This window comes from Danaus plexippus, assembly GCF_018135715.1.
Source record: "Danaus plexippus chromosome 3 unlocalized genomic scaffold, MEX_DaPlex mxdp_34, whole genome shotgun sequence".
Taxonomy (NCBI): Eukaryota; Metazoa; Arthropoda; class Insecta; order Lepidoptera; family Nymphalidae; genus Danaus; species Danaus plexippus.
In genome coordinates this window covers 1,554,305-1,571,517 of record NW_026869846.1, presented here as the reverse complement: position 1 = coordinate 1,571,517, position 17,213 = coordinate 1,554,305, and the positions used below count along the sequence as shown (strand labels likewise).

The window sequence follows — 17,213 nt, the reverse complement described above, 5'->3', positions numbered from 1 at the left end:
GAAAACTCGGACTATAACAAACAATATTTTTTAGGCCACTCTCTTGAGAGCAGATGTTCAAAAATTAACATAAGTTATGATATCAGAAAGCTGAATAAAAATCAAACACTTCATGCCTCTCTCAATGAGAACTACCAACTCCATGTAAGCCCGTATGTGTGTTAATACAATTGGGAGAAAATATTCTAAATTGTTATTTGGTATTCCCGATCGGTGGATATTATTGTCTGGTTCAAAAGAAATTTTCATCAACTTATTTTCTTGAAATATATTTGCGTAACTGATACCAAAATAAAACCTTAAACAATAGGTAACTAATGCCGGCCACACGTTTTCCAGTATATTTGCCTAAGTCCTGGACTTGCGCTAGTATATTGTAACGTGTATTGGAAGAAAGCTGCGCAAATTTCTAAGATGCAAAATTTTTGAAAAAGTTCTAAATTTTAATTCCTAGCTTGTGCAATCTTACGTGTGCCCAAGCTTACGTGAACGTTGTTGGTAGCAGTTTGCTTTCCGCGCAAGGTTCAGTATTCTTTTAGCTACCTACATTGGCACGTCATTTTCGCGCTAAAATGAACGAAACTATCGAGAGGTATCTACTTTGTTTGCGCTCTAATAGAAGAATTTATAAATGTATTTATATACAGGAAAGAACCATGTCTTTGGCGTATAAAAGGTAAAGAATACCACCACAGGGACCAAAAAAAATAATCAGTATTTAGTCCATATAATTTGTTGCCTCTTCTGAATGTTCAGTATTTTTGTCGCTCAAATTAAGACAACTACTACCATTGCGTCATCCATAGCATAACCAGCTCGCTGCATGTACGCATACTTGAATAAGTAACATTCAAATCAGGATATGCGCAAGTATAGGTACTGTAACGTGTGTGAACGACGTTGGGAAACCTTATGGCTAATACCGGACACGTAGTAGATTGCTAAATTAGTGACAGTTGTCAATGTCAAATGAGTGTTATAGCCGCTGTCATTAACAGCTGTATGTATAAGCATAAGATATATTTATCTTCATGCAAATCAATTATATACGTTCTATGTACACGTAGAATTAATTTAGATATGGTGTGACATAAGAAGCAAACTGATAATATTCATTTATTTGAATGAGTCCATGTTAGACGCCAAATCATACTTAGGTTATGTTTACAATTTATTTGTAATATATTTATCTTACTGTTATAGTACTTGTTATCATGTTTAGGTGGAGACCTCTTGTAAGTAGCGTAGTGAAACAGATTCATTGTGCTAACAAACAGTCTCCAAGAGTCTTCAGACGGGAAAGTAGTTGCATACAAAAAATGAGTCACAAGTTTAACTTGCCAGCTAGATATGGAACCGGCGAAAAAAGTGTGTGGTACGTAAATTTCTCGTAACGTTTATTGTTGCGTATATAAAATTAAATTTAAATACAATTTTTTAAATACATATTAATGTTCTTCTCATATACATACATGTTGTGTATGAAAATAAAATTTCATCAAAGAGTACCAGGCAATAATAAGAGTAATTTAACCTTACAAGGCAATATAACCTACAGCAATTATTAATATCAATTAATGTATATGATACTCAGGGTTGAATATATACAACTAGCCGCTGAGTACAAACCGGCTGTGAACCTTGGCCAAGGCTTCCCAGATTACCACGCCCCTGAACATGTCACTAAAGCACTTGCAGAAATAACTACTGGAGAAAATCCACTATTCAATCAATATACAAGAGGATTTGTAAGTTCAGATGATTTTTTAAGCTATTAATAATAATAAAATCTTATATTAAAATTAAATAATATTAGAATATTTCATAGTCCTTTTTTATATAATTAATTGTTTGTTTGATTTAACACAAACAGTTAATGTTTAATGATATATACATAGGGAATGATAAGATAAATTATATTATGTGACTTTTAGATATAAAATATGATGTTATTATATCATAAGTGTCATATTATTTATTCATTGTTAACAAATTCCTGTTATGCAATCTCAAATTAGACTAAACTATATCACATATCATAAAACATGCCCCATAGGTCAACATGATAAGCCATTTCCATTCTATCTTACACAGTTGTCACATAAAAATTCTTTTACAAAAACATTTAATATGTGTCTTAATATCATGAAAGATTTTTGTAAACATCACTAAAATACATATATTCATATATATATTATACTTGCTTGATGATGAATTAAATGCAAGTGAAAATTATTTGAAGTTTTGGAGATATTTTCTGAACTTTAGAAAGAAAAGAAGTACTGAATATGTACAGGTCACTATTTCTCATTACAGGGTCACCCCAGGTTAGTTCAGAATTTGGCAAAGCTCTACTCGCCGTTAGTAGGCAAAGAGATAGATCCAAACAATGAAATATTAGTGACGAGTGGTGCTTACGAGGCACTGTTCTCCACTATAATGGGTAAGATATAACATAATTTACTACGAGATTTTTTTTAACTTGACTTGTCGTCATGAGCCTATCGGTGCCCAATGATGAGCAAAGGCCTCTTCTCACATGGAGAAGGCTAGAGCATTAAAAACCACACTTGTTCGAGGCGGATTGGTGATTTAAAACTTACAATTCGACATTATAGGTCGAGTTTTCCTCATGATGTTACTTTCACCGCCTGTCAAGGGTGTCTTAATATTAGAAAGTGGATATAACTCGAAAAAAATCACATTGGTACTTGCCAGGTTACGAACCCGCGCCATCTTGCACGAGAGGCGGGTCTTTGACCTCTGGGCCACGACGGCTCATAATTCACTTTACCTAACTTAATCCGTTTAGGTCACGTTGATGAGGGCGACGAAGTCATAGTGATTGAACCGTTCTTTGATTGCTACGAATTCATGATAAAGACAGCTGGTGGTATTCCCAGGTGCATCGCTTTAAAACCTGTAAGTAGATATGCTGTGGGTTGAATTTTGTCATAAATAAATATTCCTTGAACTACACCAAAAGCATTATCATGAAGTGCAAAGATATCGCAAATGTGTTTAACATATTCAAGGCTATTCACGTAGTAAATATAAACTAATTCTGGACTGAACCACTTAAAATACATAATACGCTAAATTTTCTAATATAATAATTTGTCTATGGTCTATTGTATTGTTTTGAGTTGTTGAATTAAACTCAAATACCTGTTTATAAATACGTTTATTAAACATCGCTTTAATGTTAATAAACGATTATGCTAAAGAAATATTTTGAGAAAATTTTATACTATTTCAGAAAGCCACTAGTGGAACTATGACGTCAGCTGATTGGGTGTTAGATGAAGCCGAGCTGGTGTCATTGTTCAATAGCAAGACTAAAATGTTGATCCTGAACACTCCCCACAACCCCCTGGGGAAAGTGTTCACCGCCCAGGAGTTAGAGACCATCGCCAATCTGTGCAAGAAGTACAACGTGCTATGCGTCTCTGACGAGGTCTACGAATGGATGGTGTACGCGCCAAATAAACATATCAGAATAGGTACCCGCCATATACTGAATAAAATTAACCATCAGTAATAATTGCCAAACGTCATATAAATTTTAAATATCATCTAACTAAAGTATTATCAGAAAAACTGCCAGAGATATGCATATTGTTACAAGTAATTCACACCAGATACCTTGCTATATTCATCGGTATATTTCTCCCAGCTTCAATGCCGGGTATGTGGGAGCGTACTATAACAATTGGTTCAGCGGGCAAGACCTTCTCCGTGACCGGTTGGAAGACCGGTTGGGCGTACGGTCCAGCCAACCTCATGAGGAACTTGCAGGTGGTGCATCAGAACTGCGTATACACGTGCTGCACTCCTATACAGGTAAGCCAGTCAAGACATCTGGGATCATTTAGTACTTAAATATGTTCAATGGTATACATAAATTGATCTTTTTTGTCAGTTCTTTGCCATATAATCTCTTTATGTTGCTCTCCCTTTGTATTGGACGTGGATTTTTTTTGGTACACGTATTTTTCCATGAAAACTATCTAAGTTTTATGCAAAGGTTACTTCTTTGACGAACTCGTTGTGAGCTTGTCTGTCAAATATTGTGTAGCTGATAATTCTCTGATCATATCAGCCCCCAATATCACCCAATATACCTGTGATCATAACGGGATTTATTTGGTACCTACCTAAGACCTTGAATACTATAAAAATTGGGAGCGATGGTTCCTCTATTGCGTTTTTCTGAACTCATCAAGTCAAATTTGTATTATTTATATTAATTCGTTCGTTAGATATTCTTACTATTAAGAAATATAGATAATGATTGTTTTCCCTTTTTTATAGGAAGCAGTGGCAAGATCTTTTGAATTCGAGCTCTCCAGATACAACTCACCCGAGTGCTACTTCTTCTCGCTAGCAAGAGAACTACTTTCAAAACGCGATTACCTCGTTAAAGTTTTGAGGGAGAACGGTTTCAACCCGACCGTACCTGATGGAGGGTACTTTATTGTAGCAGATTGGACTAAATTAGGTAAAAAAGCAAGAATTATGTAAATCTACCTAAAAATATTATATAGAATGAATAGTTTCAAGCTTAGTTCATGCCCTACTTTATTTTATTAAAAAAAATTCTTAACTTTTCAGAAAAGAAAATAGACCTACAATCAGAGTCTGATAAATACAAGGACTATCGTTTTACTAAAAAGTTCGCGAAGGAAGCTGGTGTCCTCGCCATACCGCCGTCAGCCTTCTACTCCGAGGATCACAAGCATCTGGGAGAAAACTTCGCGCGTTTCTGCTTCATTAAGGTATCTAAACAAACATTCTCAGTGCGAGTTGCTAGTATAAACCGTAAGACTTATTTTTATTTATGAATTTTCCTTTCATAAAAGACGCTGTTCGTCGGTTGCCATATAATTTTCTTATAGTCATTTCTTCTCCTTACCTACACGTGACATTCAAACACACTCATAATTCATTGTTCGGACTAGCTTGTGGTTATGCACAAGATATGAATATCATAGGATGGGTCCGAAGACACAATGATCAATGAAAAAAATTACGGTGCATTTATTTTCTGAAACACAAGCATGTGTCATATATCTCAGTAAGCTTAGTCCAAGTTCGCATCTTCGCATTGCATCCGAGGCGTGTCCTGTTACTTACGTAAATACTATAATGTATTATTTATGAATGAAGAACGCTCCGTATTCAATTTAGGATGTGACTAGCATTAGCGTGAAATTCTAAGGACATAAATTAATAGTAGTGTTAATAGTTTCCCGATTATAGTTCTTAAGTCCACGGGACCAATCGCGGACAAAAGCAATTGAAAAAATTTTTCTATGACTAGTTAGGTACATATTTTTTCCTTACTGTTGTGTTTGTTACATTCTGCGTCATACATAATGTCGAAAAACGTTAGAAATCACTGAACTATCAGTGAGCTCGTTTTTCTATCTGGTTTCTCAATTTGTTTTCACTAAAACTTTAATTGCTTTCCGTTTCGCAGAAAGATGAAAACCTTGCTCTGGCAGAAAACCTGATGAAGGAATGGAACGCTAAGAAGAAATGATGCCGTGCGCTTTATTCTGTCGTAATTCTCCACTAATTTGTGTTAAAGACCAATTGGTTGTTGTATGTTTGTATTATTCCTAGTGAAGAAATATTAAATAAAATTAAGGTTATATTCATTGGATGAGCATTTTCTACGAGGCTTTTGTAAACGCGATAAAATAAAAAATTATCATTGGTGTAAAATATTTTTAATTAAAACCTGCTATAAAACGTGAAAGAAGTTGCCGAAATGTTGTCCAAATTATCAGAAACGGTTAGGCATTAGTTCAGTCCAATAAAGCGTCTTAGAAGTCTAGAATTCTAGATGGGTTGTTATTTTCATGAAGTGAAGTCACCACGCAACCACCTCTTAGCATCTCTCGTATCATTTCCATAGGTTTTTCCAAATCTGCAAAACATAAAACACTATTTTTTATCGTTTCCCACTCTCTCCCGATAAATTTTCATCACGAACAAGCAAAATATGTAGTCTTCCTGAACTATTATTCGGATTCTAAACAAAAAAAAAGGAGGAAAAATAGACATACAATATTAGTCCCTAAACAATATTAGTCTCAGAAGCCACTAGAAATGTTTAATCTGTACTTGTATAAGATCAACATAACATCTAATTATCTATGTCAATTTAAATCCATCAGGTATTTTGATGCAGTAGAAACACAATTAGTCCGATAATTAATTCCGCAATACATACATATGCTAATATTCCTTAAATTTGTTTAACATAAATAATCTATTGGTAAGATCTCGTATTTACCTGAACACGCATCCCGGCACGTGACCCGCGTAATTGGGCAACATGCCCACGTGTTTGTGATAGATCTCAGTGGGATTTATGGATAGAGGAGGATCCGGTCTGGAATTAGCGGGAAATTAAATTTTTAAAATCAACACTTGTCTTTGGATTCCTGATATTGGCATTGTTTTGAAACCACGTATCCGTTATTATTAAAAATATATAAAACATTAAATGAAGACAACTTTCAGTATGTGATGATCATTCTTCTATAGAGTAACCATTTTTGCAGGTCAAACAATTGTGAACCTTAAGTGGGAAAGAATAAGGAATTAAAGAAATGATGAAACTTTTTCAGTTATATACATTTATTTACAACATCTTGACCATGTACGGTCCCTCCAAATGATAACCAATCTTAGCGTAATAATTGCGGGTTCCAACGCCGGATATGACCGCCATTTTGTCAGAACCATGTTCCTCCTTTGCTATCCTCTCAGCTTCCTCCATGAGGAGCATACCAAATCCTTGATGTTGGAATTTTGTCGGATCTCTCGCATTTACCTACAAAAATATTTTTCCTCAAACATATAGCCAAGTATATAACAAATCATAATAAATACATAATGAGATCTAAGATTTTCGCGAGTATTCATTTAAATGAAACTAGTATTATTCGGATTTACTACGCGGATTTTATTATTTAAAAACTACATAATCCCGACGTTTCGGTTACTTTGCAGCAACCGTGATCACGGGCAGACGAGGTGTGCCCTCCTATAATAATTAATAAATAATAAAATAATAAAATCCGCGTAGTAAATCCGAATAATACTAGTTTCATTTAAATAATAAATACATTCCGTTATAAGCTAAGACTAACACTAACCAAAATGTCTTCCTACATAGAAGCTGTATTAAATATATAATCTGAATTTCAAAAACAAAATTTTGCAAAGCTTTCAAATAACAATTATATGTCATTGTTGACAGCTTTTCAATACTTTCAAATGCTTACTGCTTAATGCCCTTGTACGTTTAATAATATTTTTTAATTTTAAAATTTATAGTTTTTCCATTTTATATAATAATGTGTGATTTTTAACCGATACAATCATAATATATATTATATTCCTGAGACACATTCAATACAAGTATATTTGATAATGCAATTTTCTAACCACCTGGGATGTTTAACTCAACTCACCGGTACAACAGATCCGTAAACATGCAACTCCCTGACGATACTACATTGCTTGAAGTTCGAACCGGGTACAGGCTTCAGTTCCGGCCTGTAAGTATCCTTAGCACATTTCCTTAGTCTCAATAGACCGACCAGTATATCTTGATCTGGATCCTCATAAGACAAAAATGTCTCCCATCCTCCATTCGCTGCATAATCTCGCCTAATTAATTCCACCTGATAAACAAATTTTCACCTAAAAAACACTTCAAGAATCACATAGTAAACAGTAACCATATAACTTGGCAAGTTAACTGATGTCAAAGTATATCTCTAGGAATAAATAAAGTGGAATTACATGATTTTTATATTAAAATAACCGCTTTATTTTAGACGAATGTGTATATTACATATGAAAAAATATATTTATTCGACCGTTTGAGCCAGATAAATCTTCGACACTTTTACATATAAATAGCCATTGTAACATAACAATGGAAAACTAGTGTTAGTTTTATTTTTATTCTTTAATTTATATTTAGATATATAAATTAATTCATCTTTCCACGCGGGCGAGGTCTTGGCCATATACATAACACTAGCTGGGTATATAAGAGCTGTGGGCTGAAATTTACCTCATATGGCCTGACTTTATTATGTATCTCTTGTATCCCAACTTCTCGGGTACGAACATCCCTGCAATCAGTGCCAAGATCTGCCATGCGAGCTAAAGCCAGCTCCCGAAGGTTGCCATGTTCAACACCAGACGATACCAATGGCATTGGAATGTCTCGTTGAACTCTAAAACATTAGGTCATGCTTTGAATAATTTGATATGAGACGGTATATTTAATGTTTGTATGTACTCTAAAGGTCAAAAATTTGAGACCACTTGTAAAAAACTCGCCAACAATATATTTCATAGGTATGTTTGTATGTGTGTATGTGTGTGTGTATGTAGGTATCTTAAAACAATTTTAACTAATGCAATTTTAATTAACATTGAAATAATTTTACGCTAAACAAATCAATGACATTGAAACAATTTAAAGACAATTCCCCATAAATACTGATAAGGACCTTAAATATTAAGTTAACAATTTTTTTTAATCCCACACTCTATTAATTGCACTACGATTGCACTTTAAAGAGTCAATATTATTAAAAAATATATATAAGAGCCTTTTGTACTAAACATAATCGAAAGCTGATATTGCAAAAATTTGGTTTTTTACAAAAATAAATCACGCGTAGTTCATCCGGAAAATACTAGTTTCATTTAAATGAATAAAACTCGCGAAAATCTTAGATCTCATTACCTGATATTACATCTAAGTTGCTCTTATATACATTTATGTGTTTCATTTACGACTACTTCTATGAATTAGAGTGAAAACAATATTAAAACAATTTATGTCATGCAAAAAGGTTCTTTATGATTAAATATTTTTTATCACACAACCCTTTTCCATATTAAAAATCATTGAAAAATATTTCCTTACTATGAATGTGATCTTAATATTTTTAAAACTATAAAAAACTGTAATTTTTTTTATTAATAGTATATATTTTAAAATGTATTCCATATATCTGTATTGTAGTTTTGAGCTTGGAAGAATTATACACATAGAGATTGTACAAAGAAATTATCTCTTTTCTTCAATAAAAACGTTAATCCCAGATGCCAGAAAATTTAATCAGATCCGTTCAATAATTTGAGGGTCCTGAATCTGTCTATCATAATAGAAATACATATAACTAAATAAAATAAGTATTCAAAATAAGTACCTATACACCCTCGTCCATGGTGGAACCAGAGCCAATATCTTAGCAATCAAATCCACTAGAGTAGAAGGAGGATAGCTCCTGTATCTCCCAGTCTTCCACAGTTCATACAGACCCGTTCCCCTTATAACCAATGTTGGGTAGATCTTCAGGCCATCGGCTCTGAATGCAGGATTCTCAAAGAACTCCTTAAATTGCTCAACATCTCGTTCAAAATCAACATTGGGAAGATCTGGCATCATATGTGCTACAATCTGTAATACATTTACATTAAATAAAGTATTAAAATGCTACAAGTTGAAACCACTCCTCAACTTAGAATTCTCCCAATTCTCCCTTCAAGATTTAGAAAGAATTCAGTTTTAACCTAGCCTATGGCTTCAATCTAGATTTTTTGCAAATATTTTTTGTAATATTGGTATTACTTATATATGTTCACACTTTGCCCAATACTAAGAATTTAAATTGTGAGAAAACTGTCAGTAAAACTTAAAAACTATTTTAAGTGCAGTCTCGGGAAACAGTGAAATGATCATGAAAAGAAACCCCCTCCCTAATGAACTAAGCCAATATGAACAAGAGAATCGGACATGCATCTATTAATATAATGCTATTTTTAATTTTGCTACTTGGTTTTTTTCTGCTAATATAAGGATAATTGAACATAGTATTACAAAAAATATACCTTGTATCCAGCATCCTTAGCCAGATTAAAATTTTCACACACAGCCTTCACAGTGTGACCTCTATTGGTGTCTCTAGCAATATCTTCATATACCGACTGTACACCAATTTCCAATCTACGACAGAATAAATGCCACTAATGACTACAATACAATGAAACAGTAATTTTAAAGTTGCTAAGTAAGTCAGAGTCTGTTAAGTATAGCAATATTGTTATATTTTTATGAAAATAGGTTTACCTGGTGCATCCATAATTCAGCATATCACTCATGTGTCGTTGAAGGCAATAGTCCGGCCGGGTCTCAATTGTTATACCGATGCATTTTGTTTTAGCCCTTTCAGAATACTTTACAGCCTCAGCTACATTACCTGACGTATGACCCGAGAGTGCATCATGTAGATTTCTGAAATTACAATTGTTTTATTTATTATATGTGTTATCTTTACTCCGTTTATAACAACAACAGCAATTAAGATTCTGGGCACTTTGTTAAAGTTTTTACACTTAAAAATATCTAGATAAGGACTATTACTAGTTCTAAAATCCAATATAATTTTTATCAAACTTACCTAATAAAATAGTCCCTATAATCTTCAGGAAGACTCATAAAAGTACCTCCCATAACAATAAATTCAACTTTATCAACACTATGGCCAAGTTGCTTCAGCTGTTCAACTCTGTGACGTGTTTGTAAATATGGGTTGTATCTGGCTCTAATAGCTCGCATCGAAGTAGGCTCATAGCCAGTATAACTCTGGGTAGAATATTCAAAATCCGAATCAGGACCCCCAGGGCAGTAAACACAAATGTTACCAGTGAAGTTTATATGCGGACAACGATGAGGTTTGCACATAACAGCTACAACTGCAATCCCTGATGCTGTGCGTATGGGTTTTGCCTTCAATTTCGGTAGAAGGATACTCTTAGCGTCAGCAGGAACTGCAGCTATTATATCGACTAGTCTTGGAGACGTGCCCAGCCCATACTTTGAAGAAATCCGTGTTTTCATCTTGTTGAGGTTAACATCTTTTCCTTGACGATGGGCGATTAACAATTCTTGTATTATTTCAGATATAACAATCACCATCTTTTCCTCTTTTGATAGATTTGGCAATATTTTCTTTTTCGTCATCTTGTATTTATGTTGAAAACACGCGTATTTAGATTTTTAGTAATGACAAACGTCACATCAAAATGAGCATAATTTTAATTTGACATTCATTGAGTAGGGAGGTAGCTACTGAATGTCGTGAAACGTAATTTTAAATTCACTAATGTCAAAAAATATATGGTAATGTCAAAATGTACACCAATATTGTTACAACATAAAAAAAAACTTACTTCACTACATTTACAGGAGCCCACTCTGTACTTTGCCTTCGTCTGTAGTTTGATGAAAAGTCACAAAGTGCAGAGTTTGTAAGTTTCTTCGAGGACTCGCCAAATCTTTGGAATCCGTACGGCACATGACCGGAATAACCTATTTAAAATACCTTAGAATCAGTTTCATTCGGTACAAATGAACCTAATCCAATTTAATTTATAAAAAATATTTTTATTATGTTTAGTATATTATCAAACATGTGTTTACTTTAGGAATATTATGCAACAATTTAATAATACAATTAACAACTTTCTATAGCTTACGAACTGATTCCGAAGGATTAAATCCCCAAATTTGATTTCTTACAAAAGATTGATGAATTTTTCCATAAGACATTGGTTAATAATTTTAATAAAAGAAATCATATTAAAATTGTTTCCTTGGTAATAAATAAATCTAAGTGTCATTTATGAAAAATAATATCCAGTTATAGATAAGATTCAAAAAGGTTGTATCGCAAATTATTATAATAAGTTTCTTCATCTGAGAATAATATTTACGAAGCGAGTCTTATTTTATTTATCCCTACCTTTTACAATATATTTATCTGGGTGACTATTTTCCATAAAGTAAGGGCTGGTGGAATGTGTGGGCGGTGCTAGTTTCGGTTCATCCATTGGCAAGTCCCTTAAAATTCCAGCACATTCTGGTCTCACAACCACTAACGGCAATTTGAACTCGGCTGTAGCAGACTATGTGCAGAGATTTTTAATTTGGTCATCATTGATTGAATTAATATATTATTTATATAATATTTTGTAATCATGATGAATTGTTCAACGAGCACACAATTTTCTCTCAATATTCTTTCGGCCTTCATGTAGTTCTCTTATTCTTTCACTAACTTCTTCCGTCGCTTGCAAACACACTTTTATTCTTCTCTCTCAATCTTCATCATCCTTCTTCTTTGAATGATATTCGACTTACGAATCTATCCACAAGATCCCATGGCTGTCCCTTTCCGATCTGTAGATCAACCACCCTTTCTAATTGATTCCTAGCAGCTCTGCTGTTGAGCTGTGATTTTTGAAATTCCGATAGCGCCTCGGTCGCAGAGACAGTGTACCGCTGACCAAAGTGCGCATTCAATCGAGGCAAGAAACCTATCCATTACAAATTATATTACATATACGCTCTATTTATTCTTGAACAACATTAATGTTAAAGCTCCTTTATAATTTTAAAAGCAATGTTTGTCACGATTCCGAATGCAATAGTCATCATGTTCTATTTAAGAAGTCCAAACCATTATTTATCAGCAAAACGAAGTAAACAATGACTATTACTTTTGAATATTTCATGAGACCGGGCATTTGAGACGTGTATAATAATTTTAAATGAGTTCTATCCCGTTAGTATTTCATCTGATCGACCAGGAGCGAGACGGATAGTAAATTATACCGTACCATTTTCCAAGATACGTCTGATTCACGTTCGGCATCCAGTTACAGATGTATGATCAGTTCACAAACAATGCCGCTTAGTATCGAAATTGTATCCGTATTTTCATTACGTAATACTGAGATCATACTGACTCCTTATGTATTATTGCAAATATATTTTACTTTTTATGTTTTCATAGAATGCAATATAATTGGATAATAATGGTCGCAACTAGTTTGCTTTAATTGACCTACTTACCCAATAATACCTAGTTTATTATTCCTATCTGATTATATTTTACATAATTTAAATGCACTTTTTTTTTACAAAAGATAGCATTTTGTTATTTTATTAAATGTAATAAAAATTTCAGTGAACTTTGCGATCAGTATATCGTAAAATTTCCTTGTTTATAATTATCAAACATTGTGATTATCACGACTTTTCACTTTTTCGTTCATACACTTGCGTTAAAAACATCACGTGATAGGTTTTATCTAAAAAAAAAACCGTTTATTTGGCTGCCTTCATTTTAACTTTACGGTTTAACGGAAATTTTAGGTATACTTCATTAACAGATAAATATATAACAAAATCTTATTGTTGTTTAGTAATCAATCTAACAATAGTTTTGTGTTGATTTATATAGCGATTGTTCTCTTGTAAGAGTATTGTGACGAATTTTCCACATGCTTATGTCATTGTAAAGCTATTTGGAACAAGACTACAGTGAAATATGACGTTAAAATAAATATGAAGACCGTTCATAAATAATTCAAATGAAATATTTAAAAGGGAACTTAAATTTTAGCAACAATTTAAAACTATGCGATCAATTAAACGTGATGTCATAAAAAGACTGGTATTTTAAAGAATCTCGTTGTTATGATTAACACCTGATTAAAAATTTTAATTACATTCAAATGAATACGTTAATTTTAAATACAAATTCGAACTAATGAGTGAGGAAAAACTACACATATTATAAAACCCGAAAATGGTATGAAAAAAAAATGTCACATCGTAATTAAAGTTTACCAGGATAATAAAACCGATATACATGTCAGTTGTGTCACAAAAACGTGTTAAAAAAGAATAAGGTCATACGGAATACCTATAGAATATATTCTTATCTTGAATATATTATAGATATAATTATAAATTTTTGAATGAAATTATGCAGGTAATAATAATTTAAATTAAACAACTCCATCAATAGTCTGTGACATTTTTTTCTAAACGTTACATAACAACTTAGTTGAGATTGATTAAAATGTCTTTCGGGTGGAGCGAACTAAACATAGACAACTAAAGAGAACCACTATGATATGAAATTACGTATTTTTGTTATGCAAGACCGATTAGCACTTGGGCGATTTATATCATGTAGAATGTATGTTAGAAGTAAGTCGACCTCTTTTGATCGATGGCGCCAATAACATTAAATAGCTTTATGACTCTTAGTTCGGCTTTGAAATTAATCGCTTATTCGTTGCAATCTTAGAAAAACGCAACCGTTCTAGCAAAAAAAAATTGCTTTATTATTTTTTAATGAGTTAGACACTTACAGTATTAGTATCTCATTATTAAAAATAATGACAATTATGACACAGTCTATGGAAATCATGTCATGTCTGTCAGAATGATATATTGACCTTTAGCCTGTTGTGGTATACAAAAATATATTTAATAGGTCATGATAAAACTTCAGGAAACATGGCATTCCTCTGACCGGTCCAGCGTTGACTCATACTGACTCAGGCTATGCTGTTTAGATTACCTTTGATTGTTTTGGTTGCGTTAGTTTCATAAAACACCGTGTTTACGTCGCGTATGATGGTAGTATTGTCAACTTTTGTTTGTATGTTTGTAAAAATAATTTTGAATATAATTACAAGATTATTTTTACTAAGTACACCGTCTGCAAGATCGACATTAGACGATGGGATCGTCCTTTGTAAGTCACAATTATCTTGTAGTCAATTTAATTATTAACGTCAATTATACTCGGGTTTTGAATAAAACATGTAAATAAATATTTTGTATAATATATGGATACTAAATTTCAGTATTTTCACTAAGCAGCAATGGTATTGGAACTATGATTTCAATCTGTAGTTATTGTCTTAGTATTATTAATTATATAAACTTCCAAGAGACAAGACCGGGAGATACAGCAGTATTGCTAGTAGGAAGTTCTTGAGAAACAAATATATGTCATGTTATGCAATGAAGTGATACAAACTTATCGTTATCTTCAAGTATTCTGAGATCAGATTATTGCGCTTGCGTGATGTTCCATATACCATAGCTTTACTTTTCAACTATTTACTTAAATTCCAAAAAAACAAAATTCAGATAAACAAAACACCATTTGATGATATTATGTCGAAACAGATTACCAACAGATAGTTTTTTTTTTTTCATCTTAAATTTGTCTCGTGTTGTTTTCACAAATAGGTTTTTATATATTCAAACTAGATTGTTATGGATCTTAAGGATTTATAATAACATTAACCGTAACCTATTTTAATATAGTATTGATCGATCATGACGGGAATGTCTTAATTTGTCATATATTTTAAGCGTTATTACAGTTACGATTTATATTAACACTAATAGCTACATATAACCTAGGCATATTTTTTTTGTCTTTTTGACAGCTGTCATTGTTGTGACTGTTTTGATTTTTTTTAAACATCTACAACTGAACCGAATTCTATTCAGCTGTTCAGTGTGTCAGTTAACTAACTGTTACCTTCATATCCTGGTATCATAGGATGCTTGTATACGGGGTCGCCATTGCGGAACCGTGCGTTCACGACATCAATGTCAGTTTGCGGTGGACGGTATATCTGATAAATATGTCACAGAGACATCAACAACTAGGTTACTTTTACCTTCACTCAATGTACATCGTGTTATATGTGAAAACTTTTTACAACAATTAATAACAGTAGTCTTCTTTTGAGAATTTCGATAAGATTTTATTTGTAGTTTTTGTCGTCAAACCAGAAACAAAACAAATTAATCACCAATTGAAATGACCAAAACGTTGTAATTTTTGTCATTAACGAAAAGGCAGGTCTAGTAAGATTTCTAGTGGTGTATTTAGGCATAGTTAGACACGAGACTTATGAAACTTTGTGAGAATGCAAACTCATACTAAGAGACCATATGTAAAATTTTTCTTAATTCATACAATGTATTATAAAAAAATAATCTCGTTTCTCAAAGATACTTGAGATAATCTCCGGTTGTTTTAGACTAGATGTTATCATTGGACAGGGTCTTACCTTCACCTTGAATGTATCATCTACAGATTGGCAAATAGCTCGATTATTAGATATATCTTTGTTTTATAATAATTATTTCTAAGAAAACTACTTCGTATACGCTAATAGAAAGCTTCAATTTTTATAGTTATTACCAGTATTATGAAGCATAGAGATTATTATTGTTTTATTACATACCTGAAAATCGTCAGCAGTCCTATCTGACAGAACTAATCTTTCGCTGTGATTAACGCTGGGATCAAGTAATATTTTGTGAGTGGTCGACCCATATGTGTCGCCAATACGATATTTGTACTCTGGACAGTGGCCGGTGTATCTGAATATAAATATAAATTTATTTATATAAAAATAAAAAATATCACGAAGAAAACTTAAAGGACTCTATCATCCTGCCGATATTCTAAGTAATATTTTTGTATCATTTATTATACATATATTATTCAGGTGAAACATTTTACTTTAAATGAATTCCATTATATAATCGAGAAGTGAAATCGATTTACGAAACATGTCCATATGGTGGACTGTGGACACTTATTTTATCAATGTCTGAAGTAACATCCCAATAAATCACAATCGGCGGCCATTGTCGTGAAGATAAGTCGTGACACTTAAACAAATTTTTTTGACATATTCAGGGGTCATATTGTATAATGTTTTATTGAAAAACAATGTTATAATAATGAGTCAGATTGTAATGTTTAAGTATTGGTAGGTCTTTTTTATTCTCGTTCATGTACAAACAATCTAAAGTTAACAGCCAAGTATCTTCAACGGAATATTATTTCATATTTCCGAACGGATAATAAACATTTACAAACCCAGGTATATAATGTGGTTGCGCTATGCTCACTAGATCCAACGCCATGATTTTTCTTGTTTGTTAATGATGAATCTTACTCATAATTTCTTAAAACATTTCAAAGAGTAAATTGATTTTGTTAATTTAGCACAGCTCTCGTTATGGCTTCATTTGTCAAAATCTTGTCAATGTTGAGTTTGTCGAGGGGAGGTGCTTAACTTTTTTTGGTAATAAAATACAAAAGAGGTTATTGGTTTTTCTAAAATTTTGCGTGGTAAATCACGAACCACATTCAAAATAAACATGTGTACCTATACGTATATCTGTATTCCTGTTTTTTTTTATTATTAATATTTTAATTATTTCCCAAAATACGACGTAGATGTTTATTATTTATGTTATAAACGTTTTT

The 17,213-nt window shown here is 32.7% G+C and overlaps 3 protein-coding genes across 5 annotated transcripts; 1 reads left to right on the top strand and 2 right to left on the bottom strand.

The window, feature by feature from the left end:
- The first annotated feature begins 641 nt into the window (after positions 1-641).
- LOC116778889 (kynurenine aminotransferase) lies at positions 642-5,730 on the top strand. Of its 3 annotated transcripts, none has more exons than XM_061527071.1 (10): positions 642-676; positions 1,223-1,375; positions 1,595-1,748; positions 2,317-2,443; positions 2,813-2,922; positions 3,260-3,503; positions 3,677-3,843; positions 4,315-4,501; positions 4,615-4,778; positions 5,483-5,730. In XM_061527071.1, exons 1-10 carry the CDS (start codon positions 657-659, stop codon positions 5,543-5,545), a joined length of 1,389 nt encoding a protein of 462 aa, XP_061383055.1. In that variant the 5' UTR covers positions 642-656; the 3' UTR covers positions 5,546-5,730. The 3 variants fall into 3 exon arrangements, with proteins under 3 accessions (XP_061383055.1, XP_061383058.1, XP_061383056.1); XM_061527074.1 differs by lacking the exon at positions 642-676 and adding an exon at positions 874-1,000; XM_061527072.1 differs by lacking the exon at positions 642-676 and adding an exon at positions 996-1,134.
- On the bottom strand, positions 5,720-17,000 carry LOC116778915 (CIMIP2 protein CG18335-like). The gene is made up of 8 exons (XM_032673007.2): positions 16,821-17,000; positions 16,177-16,315; positions 15,462-15,558; positions 12,248-12,423; positions 11,850-12,012; positions 11,278-11,416; positions 6,305-6,403; positions 5,720-5,935 (listed from the first exon to the last, which is right to left on the bottom strand). Exons 1-8 carry the CDS (start codon positions 16,865-16,867, stop codon positions 5,866-5,868), a joined length of 930 nt encoding a protein of 309 aa, XP_032528898.1. The 5' UTR covers positions 16,868-17,000; the 3' UTR covers positions 5,720-5,865.
- LOC116778884 (elongator complex protein 3) lies at positions 6,634-11,151 on the bottom strand. The gene is made up of 7 exons (XM_032672957.2): positions 10,506-11,151; positions 10,175-10,339; positions 9,937-10,051; positions 9,255-9,505; positions 8,102-8,267; positions 7,491-7,703; positions 6,634-6,847 (listed from the first exon to the last, which is right to left on the bottom strand). Exons 1-7 carry the CDS (start codon positions 11,066-11,068, stop codon positions 6,656-6,658), a joined length of 1,665 nt encoding a protein of 554 aa, XP_032528848.2. The 5' UTR covers positions 11,069-11,151; the 3' UTR covers positions 6,634-6,655.
- Positions 17,001-17,213: the final 213 nt, after the last annotated feature.